Source organism: Lissotriton helveticus, chromosome 2_1, assembly GCF_964261635.1.
Source record: "Lissotriton helveticus chromosome 2_1, aLisHel1.1, whole genome shotgun sequence".
Taxonomy (NCBI): Eukaryota; Metazoa; Chordata; class Amphibia; order Caudata; family Salamandridae; genus Lissotriton; species Lissotriton helveticus.
In genome coordinates this window covers 1,543,268,640-1,543,295,211 of record NC_136059.1, presented here as the reverse complement: position 1 = coordinate 1,543,295,211, position 26,572 = coordinate 1,543,268,640, and the positions used below count along the sequence as shown (strand labels likewise).

The 26,572-nt window shown below is 43.1% G+C and overlaps 1 protein-coding gene across 3 annotated transcripts in view; it reads left to right on the top strand.

Moving 5' to 3' along the window:
• Positions 1-26,572, top strand: part of GSR (glutathione-disulfide reductase) — a 203,972-nt gene that overhangs the window by 35,808 nt on the left and 141,592 nt on the right. The window contains exons 1-2 of one of the 3 annotated variants that reach the window (XM_078676505.1): positions 1,508-1,610; positions 13,773-13,861. In XM_078676505.1, the coding sequence (XP_078532631.1) occupies positions 13,776-13,861 (86 nt within the window). In that variant the 5' untranslated portion in view covers positions 1,508-1,610; positions 13,773-13,775. Of the gene's footprint in view, positions 1-1,507; positions 1,611-13,770; positions 13,862-26,572 lie in introns of those variants that run through there. The other 2 variants (XM_078676503.1, XM_078676504.1) reach the window with 2 other exon arrangements.

Sequence of the window (26,572 nt, the reverse complement as noted above, 5' to 3'; positions counted from 1 at the left end):
GTCAGAGGCAGAAATAGGTCTCCTGGAGGATTAAACACATTAATTGCCAGAATGTTTTATTTTGATCTGTTTATTGAGTTTATCATTTTCATGTAACATTACAAGATATTACTCCTGTAAAAGTACTTCTTCTGTAGGTCATTTACACATAGCATATACATACTTTGTAGATTGATGGTTCCAATCTATTGCAGCAGCCTAAGAGAGATAGACGTAGGTGTCAAGAGGTGATTGGCATCTAATTAGATTCAACAGCCACATGTAACAATTCAAAACAAGAAGCAAAACAACAACCTTTTGTGATTTCAAAGTATTCCACTATTGTACTGGGTACTTTAGGCTCGCTTGGTTATTAGTTAGATGAAAAATTAACAGGTGATGTGGATGAGCTCCTAAGAGCACTGTTTCTCTACCCCTGACTATTCTTGTTCTCTCATGTCAGGGAGTTCAACGTTTGAACGTTTTTCATCTGTAGAGGAGGAAACAGTCTTCAACAAAGTCCTCTTATCTCCTCTACATGTAATGACAGACTTTAGGATTTGGCCCATCTACAATCGTCTTGTCTGCATTTATCGATTGATGGGTGCGTTCTGGCCTTCAGTGCATTTGTAAGTCTCATTTGGCTAAAATAAATTTCAAATCTATGAATCGAATACCCGCTTTCTGTGGCGTTGGTTTGTGAACAATCCCAGCAAGCAATAATCAATGTGAATAATCTTTCTACCCAGAGCCGACTCCATCTGCTCCAGGACACCCCTCTAGCATGCTTGTATTTCGCAACAAGTCAAGACCATGTGATCAAATCCAGCATTACAATAGCCACCGCTAGGATAATTAATATCCTCTGTGCCCAACATCAAGGTAATTAACTTAAGAGACAAATAGGCTATATGTAGGTTATTGAATTGGATACATTTACTTCTCATGCTCCTCGAGTCCTTTGGCTTAAATTCTAAGGCTCTTTTCAATTCTTTGCCTCTTAAGTCGGACACCTGGTTAACCAATATATGTAAGACATCTGATTTAGTCACTTCTAACAGGGAGCAATAGAACCCGATCAACAGTTTACAGTTGTCATCCACTGTAAACAGGAGTTGCAAAATCTTTAGTGTTTTCAGCTCACAGTAACTAGATTTCCGCGTATTCTTGTTATTTTTTATTATTGATTATATGTCAGAAATTGAGAAAATAGAAGCCTCACCTCATCCTCCAGTATAGCGATGGGCAACTATTTACCACCCTGGAATAAATCCTCAATTGGGTCAGGCCTGCCTTGACCAATGATCAATAGTTCAACATAGAAGTTCTAAATCCGTCTCTTTCGGTTGACAGTTCCACCAGGGGTATGGTAGTATAAAGTTGACTAGACACCATTTTTTTGTACACAGTGCACCCAGCATATTAGACCAATCGCTGTCAGGATGTTAACCATTTTCAATTTCCTTTGTAGGCCCAGGATCCTTGCTACAAACTCACCTCTTGCTATTGTTGCTATCATTTGACCTAGGTCTTGTGTGAGGCTACCGTCCAACCATCTTGCCATCCACTGAATCTGGACTGCCGAATAATACATTTCAGGATGGGAAACCCCAGTCCACTCTCCAACACTGGTAATTTTAGGGTTCTTAATGCCACTTTGTCATCCTCCAACCCAAATAAAGTTCCTCAGGGTCATTTGTAGCTCTCTAAACCAAGGCACCAGCCTTCATATGGGAAAATTACTAAAGTAATTTAGCAGTTTTTGGAGCGTCAGCATTTTATTCAAGGGATTCCGTGGTTGATAGTGGCTGTCATGATCTATCCAAGTCCACATCTAAAACGCTATTGGTGTCTCCCGCAAGTACCAAATGAGTCTGGGGCCAGCTATCTAATTTTGCAGAGACTCTACCCACTTAGGGCATTTTCGAGATGGCAGAAGTCTTTAGCCTCACTCAACTTGGGGTGTGTGTTTTGTATAGCAGGCTTCTCCAACGAGTAGCTCTCTTATATGCAACCCAGCCGACTAAATTTAGAAACGTTTCCTTGGTTGGATTAATATAGGCATACCTAAATAGAGAGCGTATGTTACAGACAAAATTGTGTCTATTTTCAGAACTCATAAGGTACTATTTGGAGAAAAATTGCATAATTTCCAAAAATTTATTTAAAGCTGATATTTTAGTGCTAACGCATGTGACATTGGGGAGACTTTTTACAAATGTTTTTACATTGGTACAGGAGGCATTACAGCTATAGCTGTTAAGTATTCTCATATAGAGGTAGTCCATATTTACATTCATTTTTACATTCATGCTGGGAACCATGCCTGATGCGCTAAGCTGATTGCTGGTATAATATTGCATTACAACATTAATTATGTTAGTAGCTCTTGATGAGTTTTATTTAACATAAGTAGCTGTTATTACAGAAAGGATTGGAGACCTCTTGTCTGGAGAGTGTATTATGGTAATCTTAGTGTCCTCCCACATCTAGCACTAAAATCCAGTTTGGGGCTGTCTCTGCACTCCAATAAACACAGAGGCTGACGTCTGGTTGAACAAAGCAGGGGTTTCCAGCAACCAGACTGTGGATCCCGTCCTATCGAGTGTGTCCCCCGGTGTTGTATGTATACCCCTGTCAAGCAAGATATGATATGCCAGCAGGATTTTACACTTTAATGTCAAAAAGAGGCCCACAGTGTTTGGAACCTGCTTGAGTGGGTGGGTGGAGGGGACAAAGGAAATGCCCTGCCCAAGTGTCCGGTAACAATTACCTGTGATTGGTGATGCCTTTTAGAAGTTAATCCAGTTCCTGAGCCCAGTGCCACTGGTCATCATGTCAAAGGAACAACCCCACCTCCCCACACCCAGACCTTTGTTCCTTGCTCTGGGAGCAATTTTCATACCTCTTTAAATACTAATTAATGTTTGGCAGATGTGGGAGAACAAATGCAAATGGGCCTCTGGAGCATTAGGCAGGGAAAAGGTAACTTTCTAACGATACCTTCTTCTTAATATTTTTCAAAAATCTGACATCATAATTACATTGGATTTTCAATGAATATTAACAATACTTTAATTATTTTTCTAGCTGTTTCCTAACCAAGATTAGAATTATTAAATGTAATAATGTTATCCAGTGGTTTCATATGTAACACCCACTTGGCTACAATGAAAATAAGTTTGGGGCTTTTTCACTGTAAGGACATGTTTAACGTTACATTCCTACATGTCCTACTTCTAAATACAATGAACCTTGCCTTAGGGGCAATAAGGCTTAGAAAGGTGTGACTTATAAACATTTAATTGCAGGGCATTTAGGTGAATGTCACAATGGGTGCTGCAGTCCACTAGTTAAATGTTTCTTACAGGCCCTGGGTATCCTCTGAGCCATATACTAGGGACGTAAGGTAAATTAAACATGCCAATCGCCAATTTCACCTTGTTAAAAGAGTGAGCACAGGCACTTTGTCACTGGTTAGCAGCTGTAAAGTGCAGAGTTCTACAGCCAGTAGCAATACAGGGTCTGGCAAAAGGTGAAAAATCCGGAGTGACCATGCAAGTAGGGCAAATTACCTACACCCCCATTCAAGACTGACTGGTACTGAGAGTTCCGTATGCTGCTGATCAGTAGCAACTAATCATCAAGATGCAGCAAATGCAGTCTACTGTCAATCACAGGTCATCAGTAGTCTTCTGCGTCTCAATTGGCATGGCATCGCCCTCGCCTTGTGTATTGTCTTTATTTGAGCCTTCTTCCCTATCACTCGTTGCAGATAACGGTTTACTGTTGGCGCCTTTCTCACTTTGGATCATCCTAACAAATGCTGTTCCATGTGCACTCACCTGCTTCTTTGTAAGGCATTTCATAGTCCTCTGCTCTGATTGCAGTTTGCATCTTTTTCTGCATTGCTGTTTAGGCCTCTGCCAAGTAGTGCTTGCCTTACCAGCATCGCATGTCTCAAGCCAATCCCAGGCGTACGCACGTTTAGTGAAAAAGAATGTTGTACCCTCAGTCATTATCTTTGCTTCAGCAGGAAAGGTAATAGCAGTGTTTGTGAGATCCCTACTTCTTTCAAGGATTTTTCGACCTCCAAGAAAGAAGCTCATTTGAACAGGACATCAGTTGAATAATCTGGAAAAATCAAAACTCTTCGTTTTTCAGCTTTAAAAGCACCAGTTGTTCTGGCTTTTTTTAAGATCATGCCTCTGTCTTTATAGTGTAGCAACATAGCGACTACAGAACAGGGAGGGCCCCAGGCCATGGACTTCTGCACGAAACTGTATGCTGTCAAAAGCTTAAAACTTTGATAGTTCCAAAGAAGCCACAGTCTCAATTATCCCGTTTTCCAGGTCTGCTACCACGCCTGCCTTTGTGTAGCCCAACAGTTCTATTGTTCCTACATTTGCAGCCCTCAGTCTTCTGCCCTGTGTTCTAAAAATCAAACACTCTTTCAGATCCTCAATCTTCATCTGAATGGAGACTGCAGGTGGACGCAGCTCACCAATGGCATCCTCTGTTACCTTGACTCTTTCAGCCAGCTTTTGGTATTCTTCCTCTAGTAGTCCCATTTCCATAGCAACTGTCGTTCTTGGCCTCCAGGGCTTCAAGAGCGGCTTTAATTGCCGCTAGGGTTTTGTCTAGTTTGTCTGAGGGTCCAGCCTCTGGGCCACGTTAGGAGGGTTATTTGAAGTCCTCTGTGGAGTATGAGGCCTTCTTAGTCTGCTGGGGCAGTCTAGCTCATGCCCTGCTGTTTCGTTGGCCCGTTGGTTGCTCCCCATGTTTATCTCTGTTTTGTTGTAGGGTCTAAATGCCTAGCTGATATAAATTCAGTCCCTTCGCTAACACAAGGCCAATGCCGAGATTCTATGTGGCATACATAATGACTCGAACCCCCTTCCTGAGTTGTGAATTGTCCTCAAGTTGCACAGGTCTTCGCATTTAAGAGATCAATGTCTCGGATTTAATACATCTATTACTTTTCCCATCTAGGCACCTTATGGATTTACTAGCACTCTTTCCCATAGCAGCAGGTCTCTCTCTGCAACAGGGCCCCTCAGTCATATATCGCTTACTCGGTCCTCAGGACCACAGTAATCCAATCCACCCAAAAGGAGCGTTGGCTCCTTCTCAACAGCTCCTCTCCCTATTGGCTGCCCCTCACACACGCAGGTCCACCTCAGGCAGGACCACCCTCTGTGTCTTTATAGCGGCTGCCTCCGCTCACTCGGATGCGCCATCAGATCGCAGGGCCAGGAAGCCACCTAAACCTCTGTGGTGTGCACCTGCTCTTCTTTCGGATCTACACTGTCTCCCGTCGGCCTAGGGAGATTTCCAAGTGGGCAGGGGTTTGTGGTGGAATAACTGCTCCCCTGTATTTAATTCGGGCAACTGCGACCCTGCAGCAGTCCCATGCTTTCTATTTCAGTCTGACCCAAAGCGCCTCCACCCCAGGTCCCCAGGGTGTGGCGCGCGGATGGAGCACTCTCAGTGAGTGCTGCTCCCCAGCCCGCCGTGTAATCATGAACTCTAAGGTGCAAGGGTCAGACGGGGGGATTTCCATCGCCCTTATTCACTAGATCCCCGAGTTGGAGATACACAGCAGCCACAGGCCTCTCCGGTCTGTGTGATCTAGTGAGGCCCTCACCTTAGGCTGTCAGAGCCTGTCACTCTGTTGGAGCTTTCCCATCAGTCACAAGTCCTCTGCAGCTCTTTTCAACCTCCTCCATATGGGGATCGTCAGTTGCTTCTCTGATTGATCTTAGGTGGGGTGTGTGGGGCTCAAGGGGCCAGCGGTGCAGCGGGATGATCGACAGCTGGCCAGGAGCCGGTAAAACGTGCTCTACTCCATGGGCTGTTAACTACAATCTAAAATTGCCAGAATATCTATTGACTACCATGCTTCAAACTGGGGGAGCTAGTAATTGGACCACCTACCCATTTTAAAACTATCCCATAGCCGATCTTACTTTGTCTTGTAAATCCTGTAATTGTGGGTACTTTTTTCTTTGTAACCACTATTGAAAATAGTAATGCAGTTATCACTGGCTGTAACTCATTGAACCCAAAGAGAGACTGTTATCCCTTGGCAGTGATGTAGTGTAGGAACCTTAGATGCCAGTGTTCATTTTCTGTAATTGGTGCCATTTTCTTTCGGTAGGAATATCAGGTTGCTAATCACCTGTTACGGTAACATGACCAGCTCTGCCATACACTTGTAAACAATTTATCTAGTACTGCTATAGGTTACACAGATGGTCAAAGGTTACATTCGTGTTTGATGCTGCTCTGAACAGAGGGAAAAAAGCTAGAACCCCATGTGAGCTTGTGATGTGCAGATCATGCTCTTGAAGCTAAAGTAATTAGATATTACTGTCAACCACAATTCATTCAGCATATTTCAGAGATCGTCTAGATTTACTTTTCTTTTCTCCTACTTAATGTGTTCAAACACATGCCCAGCTAATTTAGCTGCGAAAGGTAGACTTTTACATGAATGTGAATACTGATCCACCATAAAAGCTAAGCTGCTGCCTCTGTGGCGGAGGATGAAGGCTATTAGTTTTAGTGAAATGCAGACCAGTTGTTTGAAGCTGTGGGTCGGTTTTTCAGTGCGCAGTTGGCCGCCAGCCGGCATTTGAAATGGGGGCAGAGATCCCTCTGCAGGGGGTTGCAGTAAGTGACTGGACTCACCTGCATGGGTATTTCAGGGGATCTTACTATTTCCTTTTGGATTTCTGTGACGAAAGTGGCCGAAAGGGAGGTGTGCAGACAAACTGTCATCTTTCATTGATGCCACTTCCATGGTAGGAGAGGCACAGGTGTGTTCTGTGCTCTCCTTGGTACCTAGGCAGTGATCATTGCAGTGACGGAGAAACTGTGGATGATCCAGGATGAAGGGGAGTGTTGTCCCACTCATCTTACTAGAACTTTTTGTGACATTTCACGCTTTCTCCCCCGCAGTCCTTTTCGTTGACCTGCATCAAGCGGGTGTCGGAGGCAAGGCTCTATACTGGCTAAGTTTCTTTCTGCATGGGCCTGCCGCCATTTTGTGATCTCGCTTTCAATGTCCCAAATGGCTCCTCTTTCAACTGACTCTATTTAACCTCTTTGTCGCCCTGCTTGTAAAGTTCATTTGATCTTTTAATCTAGAGTTCATGTCAAATGAGTACAATATACAGATTATTCTGACATTACATGCTGATTTCCATACTTCACAATCTAGCTTTAGGGCATGTTAGTCCTCAGTGGCCACTTGTATGAATAGTAAATTTTTGAAGCTCAGCTCTGACAAGATAGAGGTATTGATAGTTGGAGGCTCCTCTTTTGTGACATGGTGTAAAGACTGGTTGCCTCTTTGTTGGGCAAGTGCAGTTTACCTGTTCCTAATGTTCATGAGATAGGTGTTGTTTTTGGTGATAATTTAGATTGCGCAGCAAAAATCTCTCAATTAACTTCTTGTTTCTTCCATCGAAAACGTTTGGGGAAAAATCTTACCTCTTCTTCCCACAGATTCACGGTTCACTGTCAATGCTACAATGGGATTGCATCTTGATTACTGAAGCCGACTCTGTCTATTTCCAAGTAATCAACTTCCAAGTTTTCTACCTATTCAAAACCTTTCAGATAGATTGCTCTTAGTATTGCCCCGCTGTGAACCTCTTCACCAACATCTGAAGCAATTGCACTGTCTTCTGATTGAGAAGACCATTAAATTGAAACGTTTGTGCAACACTATAAAGTTATTTATAGCAACAGCCCTGAATTTGTATAAAATGTGATCACCCCTTATCATACTTCTTAAACCCTACGCTTTGTGTCAGCCAGCCTGTTTGTTGTCCCTAAAATATGCAGATACAGAACCAGTGTCTTTTTTTAGGTCGAGCCTACCGCAGCGCGCATGCTCTGCTCTATGGGAGGCTCGTTGTGAGCACTCCATACTGTTCCTAAACTTCTCCATGGGAGTTAGTTAACTCCCACATATTCTATTGGCCTTTGCTTGTTGCTTTCAGTAATGAAAGCACGCAAATGGCCAAAGACGGCAGCATGTCCCGCCTTTCTTCCAAAAGTTAACTCTCGCGGCCTAAGGCACTCTGGAGCGAGCAGCCGTGCGCTGCATTCCTCATTGTGGATCAGGTTACTGCAGCGCGGCTTTCACTTTTGCGTGCATCGGCAGCCACGATGCCAGCTGCATTCATTACAGCGCGTGCGCCACTCTTTTCGAGACTGCATCCGGGCTGTTTCTTCCAGATCCACTGCCCTTTGGAATAATCCACCAGGCACTTCAGAAATATGACCCACCATATGTCCTTGATGAAAGCATTATACGCATTTCTCTTCTAGAGTCGTTGTGGAAGGCTAATGCCATCGCTATGAGCCCGTGGGTAATTAGCGATATACGGATCCGTCTTGGTGCTAATGAGCCTTGAGCACTCCTGCTCCGGCCAGTTAGAGACGGCGAGCAATTAATCATTCTGGTAGTTTTCCACCAGAATTCTCACCATTCTGGGGATTCCCACAGCATATGCCAATCGTTACCAGCCCCACTTCTGCATTCTCAAATTACCAGCACCACTTTGCGATCTCACATTTAACAGTGCCTCTCGAGGGACCTGGATAGCCATCTATAGTACAACTCGCACACACTAAAATATTGATTCTTTTGCACAGTTTCAATCTCCTGATACATATATTTGATCTCCGGTTCACAAATATCGGATTTTGTTTCTGCACCAAGTGCAGTCCATTATCTCCCCCTTCCCCTTCATCAATCAAAAGCTCTTAATAATAGTGAGACAGCACTTTTCACTTGTGCGCGTTTCTGCTAGTTTTAGTGCTCCATTAGGTTCTGTTTTGTCGAAAGATGACATAATCTAAGTGCCCTGAAGCAGAATGACCCTGTTACTGCAGAGGGTTCGAAATTAATTTTGTGGACACAGGTGTTCAAGAAATCTGACAAAAAATGTTGTAGGCCTCATCCGTCGTCTATGTGGTTCCCACCTTATTTAGACATGCGGAGCGGCCTTATTTCATTGCTGGTGCCCGGGAAACAGTTCACACCGCAGGGCACAAATCACCATAGTATCGGGGCCACTCAGCCATCTTTCTGGAAATCTCTGAAAAAAATTCTCTTTACTGATCAATGGTTTTGTGGACTCAGATCACTGTACTGTTCTGTGCGTCCACCACTAGGGTGCCCTTAATGATAATGGCATGCTTTATAAAACACACATTTTAATAATGGTAATCCGATCAACCAGTTCTTGTCTTTAATTGATTGGCAGGTAGTAATTAAGGTCGAAATTTCGTCAAGGCTGGACAGTTGCAATGTTTTCCCGTAGGACATTCGTTAACAAACTAAAAAACAGGTAGAAAGATGGTTCTCCTAATCTTGGACATCACTAAATGCCCAAAAGTATGAGCAGAATTGAGGGTTGTTGGCTCCTGGCAATAAAAAAAACTGTTGATTGAATACAGCGGTCCCTAATACAATGCTGGAAAACATTCAGCAATATTGTGCTGTTGCTCTCCAAAAAGGTTTTTCTTTTCAGCCGGGAAATTACATACTATTGTTCACTAGTTTTTGAATGCTTTCTCTTGTTGGCCACACTTTTGTGTGCTAAAGTCCAGCTTGAGCAATAGCTGCCCTCAGATCAACATTCTTAGATAGGTTTTTCAAGATATACTGTTCTAATGATTGTCTAAGGATACTTCTTTCTCCTTTTGAAATTGTTCTATGAAAAGAGGTCACAAGTTTATTGTCCCAACATGCAAATAGTAGGGATTACCGTGTTACTGGGAATTGTGGCAGATCTTTGATGAAGCTGTTAAAATTGGTTCTGCTGTAAAGGAGAACTCTGTAAAGGAGAACTCTGTAAATTGTAACCCTCTTGGGGACTCATCAGTGCCTGGAGCCTGTGCCTTTAAAGAAATGGAGCCGAAACTGCCTTAGTTAAAGAGAAATGTTAAGCCCAGAAGTTGTCAGTACGAAAAATAATTAAAACCAAATTCTTACTATGTGATGAAAACACCCCGTGACATCTCCATTAAAAGGATAGGAAGTAGCCGATCGAGGTAGAATACAGGCTATCCTGGAAACCCTTTAGACTGGTTATGTGTATTTTTTGGGTGGATATACCAGGTCATGTCACGGAAGATTCACTAAAAGGAAAAGCACTAAGCTTAGCTGTGCAGTAGAGGTTTTCTACATTTCATCGTGGACCAAGCTGGAAACCTGGAAGCAAATGCAGAGGGGGGGACCGGCATAGTTTTGCCAGTTTATAGCCAATTCTTGAAATTGGTGTTGTGTGGTCAGAGCAAAGGGATCTCGTGAAGTAGACTAGAAGACCGAACTATTTTGTCTGATGCCCGATGGAGCTACCTGGGTTAGCTATAGAGGAGATGGGCCGTGGATTCCCTCCTTGGTCGTCACCTACCCAGTCGGTCTTTAGACGGACTTCCTCGCGTCTCTACCGTTGTCTCTTCCGTTATCCTCACTTTCCCTCCTCCTCTACCCCCCACTACTTTCTCTCTCCTTTCTCTCCTCCCCTAATTGTATTGCTGATTGTTTGATATAATGTTTACTTGATCTTTTCTGGTTTATAGTTTAACCACATAGTTACACTTCCTTTCGTCGCTCCTGTCGTCTACTACCGCATCCCTCCTCTATTTATGTCTCTCCTTCCCTCCTCTCTCAATGTATTGAGACTGAACTATTTTGTCTGACGCCCGATGGAGCTACTTGGTTTAGCTATAGAGGAGATGGGCCTTGGATTCCCTCCTTGGTCGTCACCTACCCAGTTGGTCTTTAGCCAGACTTATTTCCGACTCTCCTTATTGTCTCTTCCCTAGCTCCTATCCTCTCTCCCCTGAATCTCTCCCCTTGTCTGCCCTGGGATCACACCTTACTGGACTTTGGACGTTGCCTTGACTCGTCTACCGGTTTGTGTCCCCATCACCCTTCCTCTCCTCTTCCCATGCTTTTCCCCTTATGTATTTGTGCTTATTGTTTATCTCGACCTTACATGTAACTATGTTGCCATTCTCTAAGAACTGTGTAACCTTTGTAATGATGTAACCTGTAACTATGATCTGATGCTCATGTAAAGCGCTCTGATACCTCTGGGTCTAGCCAGCGCTATATAAAACTGTTTAAATAAATAAATAAATAGAAGGATTCCATACATAAACTTGAGATTAAGACCAGGCCAGAAGAAGAGCATCATGAGTAGGACCAAGCTGTTGAAGTGGTTTTGTCAGGCCACAGAGTGAAACTGAGATTGTGTGTCAGAAAGACAAAGATGGAATTTGCTGGGCTGGATGACCGGATGAGGTTTATTCTCCAGCATTGACACTTCAATTCCAGAAGGAATCAATACTAAAGAAATAGCCCTATACCATTTGGATCACATTGCTGGGAGAGTGAGCACGTCCACCCCCCCTGCTGCTCATTACAGCAGTGCTGTCCATAGCAGAGGGAGAGAAAGAATATACCTCAGTAGATAGAGCTGGAACAGATGCCCTCTGTCACAGAAGAGCCATGTGGATCGAACAGATTTGGATGATGCAGAGCCACATTTACTTCCCATTCTATTATCAGAAAAATGTGATCAAGCAGACTGAAACCCAGGGAGGCAGAATCTACTTCGTCACAAGACACTTCCTACTATAGGTTTGCCTCATGGCAGGACTAAAATACCTATTTAGCACATCCTGGAAAAGTTTTACAAGAGAGTAGCTGGTACTGGCCAGGGGATTTTATGGTCTTCTACTAGGAGCTGCCATTCGGCAGTGTTATCTAAAAGCAATGGATGCATACGACTTTTCAGAGGAAGTGGACATTAATTTTGGTGGCATGGAACTCCAAATAACCGAATGAAGATCTGGACTTTATCATGCGTTGACAGTTTTCCTATGCAAATTTGTTTTTCCCTACTTTTTAATACATTTGTACCCATTGCGTTCTTTCCTCTGCCTGCTGTTCCTGGTACATGTACATACGGTATGAGCTTGTCGCCCACGCCCAGTAATGGATGCAATGTTCAGAACTTTGGCAAGTAAGCATCATATTAATTCACATTCATTCGGTTGATGTAGGTTCGGTTAGAACTGTGTATGCTGGCATTCCGCAAAGACAAATTGTACACAAAGTAGAAGTTGCTTAACAAAGTATAAGTACAAACTGAAATCAGTCTTCCTATATTGCATAAATCCTAACCTTTAAAAAATGTAACTTCTTTACAATGTTTCTTCTGAATACATTTAATTCTTTAATTACTCCATAAGTTGTACACAATTTGAATATGCCACGTTTCGTTCTATGTTTATATAGTGTATATAATGTACAAAATAGTCCTAATCTGTTTTTTATGATAGTTTGTTTAAGTTCTAGGATTCAAACAAGTGCATGCAATGGCCAATAGTTCTAAAATTTGACAAAGTTAGGACACATGTCAGGATGAATGGCTTAGTTTCTGTAGTGTTACTAACAAAGCAGTTACCACAAACAACATTGGGATTAACATATTTGTAAATGGGGCCATTTGTTTAATTCATTTGATAACTTTATTTCGGTCAGCCGACCATAAAAGTGCAGATAAAATACATACACAATAGCAGAAAATGGTAAAACAATAAATAACAGTCCAGTCATATAATAGACCTAAAAGTTGATTAAACTAAATGGTTATCAAACGGACGGTATAAAATACATAAGTAAATCCAGTTGTTATACAAAACTTTTCTGTCTGTGCCACATGCCAAATAGAAACCGTGATACAGCAAAAACAATAGGGGGGTGGGTATCATACCTTAGGACCCTACAAGCTTGGACGCAATGTCTAAATCCTAGGTTCCTACATAGTGGAATCAACCAGCATTTCCTTATTGCTTGGTAGGCAGGGCAAAAAACAGTACGTGGCATACATCTTCTTGCCTGTAATTACATGCAGGGCACGCAATATTCTCTGTGTTAGCCCATTTACAGGTAAATACCATTAGTGGGAGACTACCCTGCCTAAGCTGAATGTAGAGTTTCCTCGCAAGTGGAGGATAAATTACATCTAGGAATTCCTCCATTCTAGATTACATTTTTACTTGGAAGAACTCTACCGTCAGTCTTCCCACCGTAGTGGATCTTTGTAGAGCTAATAGATTCTGATGCCTCACATGGCACAAGAGATCTGTTTTGGTTATCCCTGAACAACCTACTTCAGGGTTCTCCCACAACTCAGATAGACCAATCCGATTACTGAGTGTCCTAATATGTAGAAGCCACGGAATGTTCTTGCTTTTTAAAAGAGCCCAAACCTCTAAAAATTCCTCTCTATAGGAAACCAATTCAGGCACTGACCAAAGCCTCTTCCAATAAAGCATAGGCCATGCTACTGCTAGCTCCTCTATCGATTCGACCCCCAAATCCAATCGCAAGGGGATGAATGGCTTAGTTTCTGTAGTGTTACTAACAAAGCAGTTACCACAAACAACATTGGGATTAACACATTTGTAAATGGGGCCATTTGTTTGCAAGTATTTCGTTTATAAGTATTTACCCTGTGTAAATTTCATGCAGAAGCAAATGTATTTATTTTTTATCAACCAAATTTATCGGTTGTGATACATTATATATCAGAGCTATAGTCCTAGGTAACACCTCTTTAAACCATTATGCACAGCTTTTTAAAGTAGAAAATCCATTCTAAAATTTAAAAGAGTGTGATGATGTTACTGTTACTCAATTATTTACACAACCTATACATTTCTCATAATTTACTTTGTATGGTGTTTTTACACAGGTGATGTGGAACACAGCAATGCATGCAGAATATATTCATGATCATGCTGATTATGGTTTCCAAACCGGTGACGTTAAGTTTAACTGGAGGTTCGTACAAAGATGGTATTCTTTTCACATTTGAATTACAAGTTCTCCGTTTATGCAGTTGTCTCCATGGTTTGTTGCATCTCTGAAATGTTATCAGATGCCTGCTTTATATTGTAGTTTCATTTTCATTGGATCTTCGACCTCTAACAAGTATCGGAATCACCATTGAAGTTGGGTAGCATGATACTTGAGTGTGCTTGGATGTAAGAGTGTGGGTTTCTAATGTGGCAAGTATTTTAGTGCTGTGCGTGAGGTCCAGCCATGTTATCAGATTATGTTTTTGTGGTAACAGCTTGGTGTGTAGTAGAGTGATTGGAATGAGAACTAATTCATGGCCCAATTTAGAGTTTGGTGGACAGTTACTCCATTGCACACTCGATAGAGTACCCCGTCCGCCAAATCCTTTGACCTCCTGACTCATTTACAGATGAACAACCTTAAGTTTCCTGTCAATGGAGCCACAGTTGACTCAGTTGATGGTAAGCTTCTTCTAAGAGGCCACCGTCCCCCTTATTTAGAGTGGACATCATGATATCTTTTCTTCCTGTACCTCACTGCCAGGGAAAACAGGTAGTGAGGGTCTGGAAAAAAAATTGACCCACACCCTGGGAGCAACCTTCCAAGGCGATGGGATAATTAAATTTGTGTTTTTGTGAATGAAACTCCTGGTGTGGAAGTTTGTCTCAGAAAAGCAAAAAGTTTTGCACAGTTTAGTGAATGGTCGTGTTCAGTAATAACAATTTAAAGCCATCTGCTGAAGAGATCCATGTGGGTCCAGTTTTCAGGCAGCAATAAAAATGTTAAGATAACTCTTGAGATTGAGTCCTATGCTGATAATATTCAGCACTTTAAAGGCGCGAGTGTACAGCTGGAGAGAACGTGTGAATGCAGTGTTGTCTATGTGGGGAGCGTTGTAATGTTTTGAGTTTACAGCACCAAAACAGGAGCTTTTCATATGGTGCTGTATATGCATGCAATGGAGGCGAGCTTGTGGTTGTGGTGATTTGTTCCGCCTTGGGTGGATATGATCGTGAGGTTGGTTCTTCCACCCCCTCCCAGTGATGGTTATTGTTTCTGTCTACTGGTTTTGTGATCATCTTGGGAAGATCCAGGTCTTAACTGTCTTCTTGAAGATGGCTTTGGATATTTCAATCTTTGCCATATGAGAGCACCATGGGTGTGTTCGTCTTATAGAGAACGCGGTTTCAATTTGCTTTTCTTCTTGTATTGATGGAGAGCCATGTGGAATTCCAGATCTAGATGGAGGGTTCTCTTCTGTTACTATATTTTCGCAGCTTTACAAGATCTAGATTACACTATGGTTGATAGAGAATCTTAAAGGCAGGGAGTCTGGCAGTTAATAGCCACTGAAATGTTCAAAGAGCATTTGAGATATCATCTCATTCTTTAAGGTGTGGTAGATGTGTTTGCATTATATGGAATAGAAAGAGCAGGGCTCCCAGTCCATTTGCATACTTAAGGCATGCCAAGTGTGATGGTAGCTGTGTGTTTCTTAGTGCAACCTAAAGGTGGGAAGAGTTGTCTTGGAGTATAACTGATGTAGAAGGTATGTTTAATGATTTGGTTCACTTGTAGGTGGAGGGTTGGCAATTGTGACCAGGGATAGGATGAAATTCCTGATCACAATGAGGCTTCAAACTTGTGTGAATTGCCTTGATTGAAAAGTGTGTTCCTTGGGAAGATGGTCATAGGTGGATAGTCATTTAATTCTTTTAGCTTGTTCAGATCTTTTTTTAAGACTTATTAAGTTTAAGGTGATTCATCCGTCTCATTTGATGCTGGTCTATCCCTGAGGTGTCTAGGTGACTTGGGTTTTCCAGCTTTAAGATGGTCTCAGTTTCATTGGCTTAGTTTTTGTCTGTTAGGGTGAAAGACTTAATGAGCTCTGGTAGCAAGTTCAGGTAGAAGTTGAAGAAGAGTGGTGAAATATTTGAGCACTGAGGTACATCCGCATTAGTGATTAAAGATGATTTATCTGAATAAATTATTCTAAATCGATTGTCGAGGAAGTAGATCCAGTCAAGAGTTATTTCCTTTATTGCCAACACCTTCTAGTCACTGTAAGTGGGAGTGGCGACTAATGTGTCAAATGAGGGAGACTGATCAAGTATAAGTGCAACTACTGTAATGTTCTCCATGTTGGTCTTCAGGTCATCCCAGATAGAAATTGGAGCAGATTTGTTGTCTTTGCAGGGTAAATCCCTGTTTATTGGCCTGAAAATTGGTTGTGTTCTTCCACGAAGTTGCAGATCTGAGCAAATGCTTCTCTTTTTCAAATGTTAAGAAGTTTTGAAGTTTGACGGGAAGGTGCTTGATAATAGCGACATGTTGATGGTCCTGTGAGGGAAGTGGTAACCATTGAAAGGTGAATAGAGGATAATACCTTTATTCATACAAACAACCAATTAGGGATCTTCAAGCACTGAAGAACACCCCAGACAGTTTAGGCTAATGTAAATGGGCATAAACATGTTGGCAGATAGGAAATGGGTGTGGCATTCAACTTATATAGCCTAGGCTTTTAATCATACCTAGTGTCCTGTTGACTAAAGGTATTATCCTAGGAACACTAAGGTATTTTTAGTTCCAACGTGGATCCCCTCTTCTGTAGGTGTTGTCCGGTTAGATGTATTTAAGAACTCCCTCCTTCCGTTACAGTCTTTGAGACGGTTGAATCCGCCTCTGTGGTATTTTCCTACCGGTGTGGTGAGAGGATTCCGGTGATGAAGCATGACACTCAAGTGTGTGAAGTTTCCTCTTCCATTAAGGATTACTTTTTCCAGCTAGGAGACCAGGTGTTAGTACTCCCAAAGTCTGTAGACGTATACTGGACCAAATAAATTAAACATCACCTTGAGATTTCTTGTGTGGTCGAAGACGCGGATCTCGATATGTTGTTTTTAACGGAGACTTGGACCAATAATAATTCGGCAGTTGAATTAGGTTTAGCATGCCCACATGGCTACAAGTCCTGGCATAACCCAAGATTGACGGGCAGAGGGGGGGGTGTAGGGGTAATTTTTAAGGAGGAATGAAATTGTGTTCCCCTAGCGCTGGATGAAATTAGTGGAATCGAGTTGATGGGGTTCACTTTACAAGGAACTAAGGGGAACTTACTCTCAGGCATAGTATGTTACAAGCCCCGGGACAATGTACAAATTACCAGTGCCTATATGAGAGCATTACGAATTTTGCTCTGTCACACACGAGTAATTATACTAGGGGATTTTAATCTCTGGGAAACTGGAAATTTGGAGAAGCCTCTGAGATTTACAACTGACGTGTGCGAATTTGAATTTTCAACAGTTGATACATCAGAGCACTCATCAAGGGGGGCATACACTAGATTTAGTGTTTGCTAGTGAGGATGAAACATTGGTAAAAGATATCCTACCCCAAACGTGGACTGATCACCATCTGGTCCTTTTCACTACTAGGGTAGGGGCTCAACGGGAAGGAGTAAGGACCGCAAACACATACAGACTGGATAGGAGGTGGGCTAAATTGGATAGCGATATGGCGCTAGCCCTGACTGAAGAAAATGACTATCTGACCGCCACTGATTCGGTGGAGAAGAGCTACCAAAAGTACTGTAGCACCATGGTTAGGAATTTAGATCGCCTACTTCCAAGGTGCAAAATTAAAAATAAGGATAAGAACTCTGCCCCCTGGTATAATGCGGAGTTAAAAGAACTCCGCCGTTTGAGTAGAAAGGCAGAAAGGAGCTGGAGGAGACAGTATGAAGAGGTAGATAGAAACCTTTTTAAGCTAGCCCAACTCCAATATAAAACAGCAATTGCTAAATTAAAAGCCAATTTTTATGCCACCACGATCCTGAACTCCACGAATAGTACCAAAACTTTTTAAAATCTATAAGGACATCACCCTGCCCCCCAGCCAATGTAACAAGACAGTTGCTTCATAACAGCTCTGCGATGACAACTCAGGCTACTTTCAGGAGAGAATTCATAATATTGTCGGGAACTTAGTCCCCCACAATACCCAGCCTCTAGACACTGAACAGAAGGAGCCAAGTATTGAGTTGAATGCTAACTCTTTATTAACCTTGTTCCAACTATTTACAGAGGATTCCTTTGCTAATATGGCTATTAGTGTTACTTCAGGGTCCCCGGCTGATCATATTCCCCACAGATACTGGAAACAATTTGGTAAAATACTATTTCCACAGCTTCTTAGTATCTGTAATCAGTCCCTGGAAGAAGGCACAGTGCCGGCCGCATGGAAGCAAGCGATGATCTCTCCGCTGCTAAAGAAGCCGTCGCTGGATCCTGCACTACCTGCCAGCTTCAGGCCGATTTCCCTCCTCCCGTTCCCAATAAAGATCCTGGAAAAAACAGTCAGCAGAACCCTTTCTAAGCATCTAGAGGATAATCGTCTGCTGGATGCATTCCAATTTGGGTTCCGACCTGCACACGGGACGGAAACGGCATTGACCACAGTGATGGACAATCTTCGACTGCGTGCCGACAGAGGGGACGCGTCGATTCTTGTCCTTTTAGATATGTCGGCGGCTTTCGACACTGTGAGTCATGCAATATTGCTGCAAAGACTGTGGAACAACGGAGTGAGAGGAAGAGCCTTTGAGTGGCTACAGTCGTACCTCCAAAACCGCCAACAGACGGTGACCCTAGGCCAGTTTGTATCTGAAGCTTCTCCCGTCCTGCTTGGGGTCCCACAGGGGTCTTCAGTTAGTCCCATTCTATTTAATGTGTACCTGAAACCCCTATTGTCCATCCTTAAATCCTTTGGTGTCAGCGTTCTAAATTACGCGGACGATACTCAATTGATTTTTTCCCTGGAGGGCAAGCAAGAGACCTCAGTAGAGGCCTTCCAGGAGTGCATGCGGAAAACGGCGGGCTGGCTCAGGGCTAACTCGCTCCAATTAAATGGAGAGAAAAGGGAGGTGATGTACTGTTCAGCTGCAAAAATTTTTAAAGCCCCCCATGTCAGAATTTAGGCTTACCCCGGAAGAGGACTCTCTGAATCTGACCAACACCGTGCGTAATTTAGGAGTGCAAATGGAGGCAAACCTTCAGATGGTGTCACAGGCCAACAAAACCATCCAAGTTTGCTTTAAACTAATTCGCATGCTGAGAAAGATCCTCCCGTTACTACCAATTACCTCACGAGCCTTGGTAGTGAGGAGTTTAGTGCTGAGTAGGCTGGATTACTGCAATACCCTGTACCTGGGGGCCCCTAAGTACATCCTCCAGGGGCTCCAAAGGGTGCAGTCGGCGGCAGCCAAGGTGGCTCTTAATAGACCATGGAGCTTCTCAACATCCTTGGCACTGAGAGACCTTCACTGGTTACCAATTAAAGAACGGGTCAGTTTTAAATCACTATCCATCGTCTTTAGGGCGGTTCAGGGTCCTCTACCACTGCAGGATAAATGTAATTGGTACGAGCCCCCTAGACAACTATGGTCTGCTAACACTGGCCTATTCCAGGTCCCTAGATTTAAACGGTCTAGAATGGGAGGCAGGACTTTCAATGTGGCAGCTGCACAATTATGGAATGGGCTGCCACAGGACCTCAGGGTGGCTAGCTGCCTGTTGAAATTCAGGAAGGAATTGAAGACCTTACTATTCCCTCGGGGCTAGTTCATTTTCTCTAACCTGCAACTGTAGGATAATCGTTGATTCTTGTTTGAGCGCCAAGATACCCGTAGGGTGATAGCAGCGCTATATAAGAACACAATACAATAAATGAAAGTATAGAGTACACCACTTAGTTTGCTCTTAAGCTGCCGCCGTACCAATTTTTGTGTTTATGCTCTTTCCGACTATACCAAGTGGGTCCAACTACAATGTAACTCTTTTCTGACAGTTACAACTAAATTTCGGACTATACATTTTGACTATGTACTGTTTTATCATGCTAAATTGTAAGTGAACTGTAAACCACACTACTTTGAAACCATGGTGAAAGCATAGGACTGGGTGGGGGAGAGGTTTAGACTTCCATGCCCGACTTGGGAAACTAGAGAACCTCTGTCACAGGAGTGTTGTACTGCTTCTGTGCTGTCTGGCAAAATGAATGGACAGAGGAGACCGTTCCAGTGCACCATGGGATTTTTGTTTGCCCACCTGGGACATGCCAGGCAATTGGCGGCAGACCTGGAGGGTGAAGGAAACTCTTCATGTTGGAGTCCCTCCCCTGGTGTCAGGTCACCGGGGCTGCCAAGGTTGCAAACATATTCCTCGGAAAACTGATATCAGCACACTGGGGTGGGTGGTACTTTATTCACACAGGAAAAGCAACCCCAATGGACAAATCCGGCGACCATGAAGTCAGGGAGATCAGGTGATAGACAGTGCATACTTCAACCAATGTCGTTGTAAACATTGTTTTCTTCAAATGCCACGCTTGAGAATGGGAATAGTGTATCTGGCTGCATAGAGAGACCTTGGTAAGGGGACATATATTGGTACTGGCTTACAAACTTTTTCATAAGATTGGACTCCTTGGAGCCTTGGGTAACCAAATTGTTAGCGGATTCAAAGTGAAAAGTTACTGCTATCGGTTAAATTTTTTTTTTCCATTGTTAATTTGGTCTTTTCTGAGAATGAAAATCCCTATGTGGTAATCTAAGAAGAATATAAACCAAAATGAAATTAGAAGCAGATAAGTGAATTGTAATACCAAATGTGGGAATCATTTTATTTTATTTGTAATGTTGGCCTAGTGTAAACCTGGCCTTAAGGGCAAGGCAGGTCTTCACAGTAAAATCGCGGACAAAACCTTACTTCAATATTAATTGTAAAAGATTATGGTTTTACATCAAGGTGTCGGAATCTGCTTCAATCATGGCCCCTCTGCACATCTTCCAACCAGAACTCCACCCCAAGGTTTATATTCACACATAGCTTTACCCATTGCATTGTCGATTCATGACCAGACATGACAAAATACCGTGATTATTGCCTTCAGTATCTCACTAAATTCTAATAACTCCATCCTTTAAGCCCTTAAAGCCCCAACATCTTTCCTGATCAAATATCCTCATGCACTCCTTGGCTGCCTCAATTGTCGCACCCATTCTCCGGGCCCGTAGGACACAGTCTCCACCATTAACCAGTTTTTAGGTCGAGCCTAGCGGCAGTGCGCATGCACTGCTCGCTCTGCGAGGCATGCTGTATTGGGTCTAGAATACAAGCTTATACAGGCTCTGCCCATTTCCCCACCCATCTTTTCAAATGGCTACTGTTATCCGCCTTCCTAAATCATAGCTTTTCATTGGTAAATAGGCTTAGTAGTCCCTCCTTGGTGACGCCTTATCTCCATTTGTAACCTCCCACAAGGACTGGACGTTTTACTTGTGTGTTAAAGGGTGTGCTTTATATGGTCAGTGAGCACTATTTTCTTGGTGCACAGCAAGGAACGTGTCAATCTGCCACTCTGCACTAGTACTCTGAATGTTTTCTCCTGCGCCAGCACCAAGTCATACCTCCGCCTGTCCAGCGATGCCAACACCTCTCCAACGATACTCCCATAACACCCTGCTTTGATATACACTTACCTTTGTCCAGATTGCTCAAATTCATGAAGCAAGGCGAGCACAACAACCCCTGTAAGCAGAGCTCATAGATGGGCAGATTCTGTTGCAGCCACTGTCCACATACACACTGACCCAACGCATGACAACCCCACTCCTCGCTGTCCCCTTCGCAGCTCGTGAAGGGTGCATGCTCCACTCACAGCACTCGCAACCCACAGTCTCCTAGCTGCGTAAAAGACTGTCCAGCCAGAAAATCCACCACTCTGCCCTTCCAGAACATTTGCTGCTAGTAAATTAACTCGCAGAAACCGAAGTCCTTCCGGTGCTTAACAAAGCCCCAAGAAGACGAGTGATGTGGTATGCCCCAACCGTAGAGATACCCAGAGCTTCCTCGACTCTCCCTCAGGTGACTAAAGAGCTCCAGCTGTTAAAGCACTTCTGTCATAACAAGGCACTACAGTGGAAACAGAAAGACAGGCAGAAAATCACTCCATTGTCAAGAGCTAGCGTCCTGCGCATGTAGTGACCATGTTAGAGTTGGTCAATTCCGGACGAAAAAGAAAATACAACAAAGCTATGCAATAAACCTGAAATTAACCTAATTAATTCTGAATCACTTTAATACTAGCTCATAAACGTTAACTTAAATTCCAATCAGCCAAAGAAAAATACATATTTTAATTAAAGGTTATCACATTAACACACGTCAGTCAATGTAAAAGTCAAATATCTTGCAAAGTCTTCACTTATATATATGTCACGATTTCCAAACAAGTCTTCAGGATGGTTTGAAGGGGCAGAGCAGCGCTCGTTTGTCTCACCAGCCGAAGGGCTCTATTTGTTTTCTGCCCATTCATCAATACACTGTGATCGGCTCGTACAGCAGGTCACATGCCCCAACAACACCTTTTGTCAATATGTCGTTATTTCTTCTGGACAGCCCGCTGGCGATCTTTTAGATGACATGGCAACAGGAAGCCAGGCCTACCCATACCCCTGAGGCCCACCCGTACCCATGAGACCCAAGCAGAAGTAGGGTGGAGGAGGCTTAGACTTTGCGCAAGTTACTAACAAGTGATAAGACAAGTCGGTTGCCAGCTTAACTCTGACCGTGTGATTTACAGTGCAGGACCAAATTTTGCTCTGCAATGTCAATCATACTGGTAAACAAATTTTCCGGGTGTGGCAGAGAACGAAGAATGGAGGAAAAAAGAGAATAAGGATAAGCTACGATCTTTCAAACATTCAACCATACCATAAGTGACATGGTGAAAAGAAGGCCATTGCTAGAATAACTAGCATTTGCAATACAATAGGTCTCGCATTTACGCGAGTTTAAGCTGATGGCATTGTAAATGACAATGCCTTTTTATTTATGTTTTAAAAAACATAACATAAATAAAAGGCATTGTCATTTACAATGGCAATAGCTCAAACTAGCGCAAATGCGAGTCCTATTGCATTGCAAATGCTTGTTTTAAAAGTTTAGAGTGCACCCCCCCCCCATTTCCCAGGCACTGTTTTACCCAAAAATGAAATAAGTGAAGTTTTGCCTTTAAATGGCTTGTAAGTGAATTTAATGCCGAAATGAACTATTGTAAAAGTGGAAAATGTCTGAGGGAAGAAATGACAAGCACGTCTTGCCCTAAAATAAAATCACGATATAACATTCATTTGAAAGTCTGCACTTAATTTCGTCCTAGCGATGAGTATACCACACTGGTTTGCGCTCACTTGTAATTTGGCTGGGACTGTGGGACAACCCAAACGCTAACACATAGACAATTGATGAGAAAAGGGGACTGTAAAAAAGTGCTAGCCTTTTATGAAACTGCTAAAGGTCTGTTACTGATATTCATGACCCAAAGCAAATTGCTATTACCAGAGAACATTCCGAAGAAATAACTCCGCTTTCTGAAGAGGAGTTTTTGGCAGTGGTGTTAGAGGGATACTGGAGCAAGGTTACTGACCGAACATACTGTTAACATAAATACACATGGACTAAAGAAGTACTTTAGTGATCTGAATCCAAGCAGCTGTTTGTGTAAGGGAAGTTCTCACAAGGCAGACTCGCAGTATTGGCTTTGGGAAAGTGCATGTGATCATTCATAATGGCTTCATCTTATTATAATTTTGCTATACATGTTGACTGACCGACAACACCGTTTTGCTGGTAGGCGAACAGTAAGATATATAATAAGATACATCAGTAACCCCCAGTTCGGCAAGTGTGAAGCGAATCACCCATAGTAGTAGCAAAAGTGTCAGAGTCAGCCCCTCATGTCGCCCAAGACAGAGGCAAGAAAGGAACTCCATCAGCCACACCAGCACTATCAAGGCACCACTCATGCCCCAATAGCAGCAGATTGTCATTGATCACAGATTTCCTAAGCGCGGCAACTAAAACAACTAAGGGAAATAAGGAAACCAAAGCCCATAACGACCCCAATACTTCAACAGATCTTATAGGCTCAAATCACAAAAATCCCAACCCCAATAATAAAATCATAGAAGTCCAAAACTTAACGGAAACAAACGTCTTCCGAGATACAAACGATAAAAGCAGAAAATCCTCAACAGAAGAACTTGGGGGAGAAACGACCAGATATTCAATGCACATTAGATTTTGAAGCTCAAGGCATGCAATTCCAAACTCCCACAGCGCTCCAAGAAAGCGGACAAAGCCACAATGCAAAGATAATGGAGGCACTAATCCATAATAATCCTTTCTCGTCAGACACACAACTGCTGCAGAAGCTTCAACAGTCATTAACTGGTCCCAGTAGTAACAATGAGACCATTCCAATAAAACAGACAAGCCCAAACATCTCTAGGGCTCACGGAAATAGACATAAGCAGCAGGAGGCCCAATCTGCAAAAGAGCAGGTTTGCGCAGAAATGCACACAAACAAGCAGAACCAATTCTCCTTGCCATATCGGTTATTGGAAACACATCATCCAAATAGTCATGAGCTCATGACCTTTAATCAGCATGATGACAAGTATCTTAAGGACAAGAACCTTGATAATTCTTTGACGATGCCACTGTCACAAAGAAGGGCTCGATCAAGGGAGTTTTCAGGTGGACTGGATTTTTCATCTCCAGATGTCCACCGCCTTCAGGATCAGAGAACAAGCTCTCCACCATCAACAGTATGGATACACCTGCTAGACACGTTGGATACCATTGGCAAAGCTATGACTTACCATGCAGATAAATTAGATACCCAAGTGGATCTCCTAAACACGCTTGCTATTTATGTTCAGGGGGTGGAACAAAAGCTGCAAAAGTTTAATGAAATGATCACAAGGGTGCAGGCAGACAGAGAAACAACCTTTCAATCGTATCACTGCCATTGCGCCCAAATAATAGACCAATTAGCTACAGTTCCAACCATAATGACCGAATTATTGGGGGTTATTAGGGCTACCCCTTCAAAAACCAATTCATCAACAGAGAGATCAAAAGAAACACAGAGGGAAGAGGATCAGGCCCGCCTGAGCCCTTGCACGGAGGAAAATGTAGGAGGCGTAGAGATTAACGCAGCCCAAACATCGGGTATTACCAACACACCACAGCAATCAAACACTATGGACAAGAGACACTCCTTGGCAGCTCCACAAGCGGATCACAGTCACGAGCGAAAGGCAAACCAAACAAACAGCATGGCACCTCTAAGCAAGCGAGAGAGAAAACGCCTGAGAAAGGCCAGAAAGGGAAAACATATAAGACAGGCCCAAAACATAAACTACACGACGCTAGAGCCAGAAGCGACACAATACGAAGCTAATGCTACAAACATAACTATAGAGAATGCAAGCCCAGTGGCTCATCCGATCGCATCAACTCAAGAGCCCATCACCTTAAAATCTCAGTCAATCTACAACGGAAAATTGCCAGATATCAAAAGTCTACAGCATATTTAAGCCTATAGAGAAGGGAAAGAAACGGCTCTCAACAACTCAGGCCACACAACCTATAAGAACATTACCCCCACTAGGGCCTAGTACGATGGAATCTACCGCAACCAGCATAAAACGAGTCAACCTGCCTAAGGAGGGGAAAATGAGGAGGAGGGGAGTAACCTTGAACAAATAGATACCATCTGGGAAGTCGCCTGACATCACCGGCAAATGGCATGGATACGCATCCACTAAGAAATACACGTAACATACAGCAATTTTGTGGAACATCCTCGAAGCGTATTGCCGAGGTGAAACAAAGTGAAATGAGCACAGATTGCAAACAAAGGCCGGACAAGGCCGACAATAACACTAAGTTGGAATTTATCCCCCACTATGTCTCGAGGGGAACTCAAGATATCCTCAACAGAGGCGTACTATTAAAACTATTTAAGGCACTTCCTTCACTGAGTCATATAGACACCTGTAAATTGGAAAGTATAGAATTCAGAAACAACTCGGACTCAACGGGCCATGAAATCACTAGAGTAACTTTTTCCGATATTTCCATCGCAGAGCAGATTTGGCAGCAACAAGACGCCTTTGCCAAATGGGGCATAGAGATAAAAAAGCTCGCTCCGCCCCGTTACCCAACACCGTTACAATTACTAAACCTACAGAAGGGTATGCTGAGAGGCGCGAAAGGTCCGGATCAACCTAGCCCAAGCAATGACATAGTTCAAACCGGTAGGAAAATTACCATCACCATCGCTCACCCTGCAGCGGACAATTCCCCGGGACACGGGCAGAGGAATCGAACTGGAACCAGTTACGGCACCGCATGAATAAACCCATCCAAAGCACCAAAATCAGCTAATTACTGTAGCATCTGCTCTTGGAATGTGAATTGCCTAAGTGCAAAATTAGAAGACCCAGACTTCTTGGAATTCATAACTCAACATGACCTACTCATCCTCCAGGAGACTTGGCAGACAAATCCAACATATATCGTGGGATATAAAGAGTATCTCAACCCAGCAAAGAGGGATTCCAAATATGGCAGAGCAAAAGGAGGTCTTTCCATCTTTGTTTCGACCAACCTTTCTTGGGAAGTCTCCGCAGTAGATCTCGACACGACCTGGATGTCATGTATCAAATTAGTGGCTACATCTTCTTTTAGTATCATTATATTGAATATTTACATGCATCCCTCATTCAAACAAAAGATGTCAAGGATAGAGAAACTAACAGAAACAATAGCCACCCTT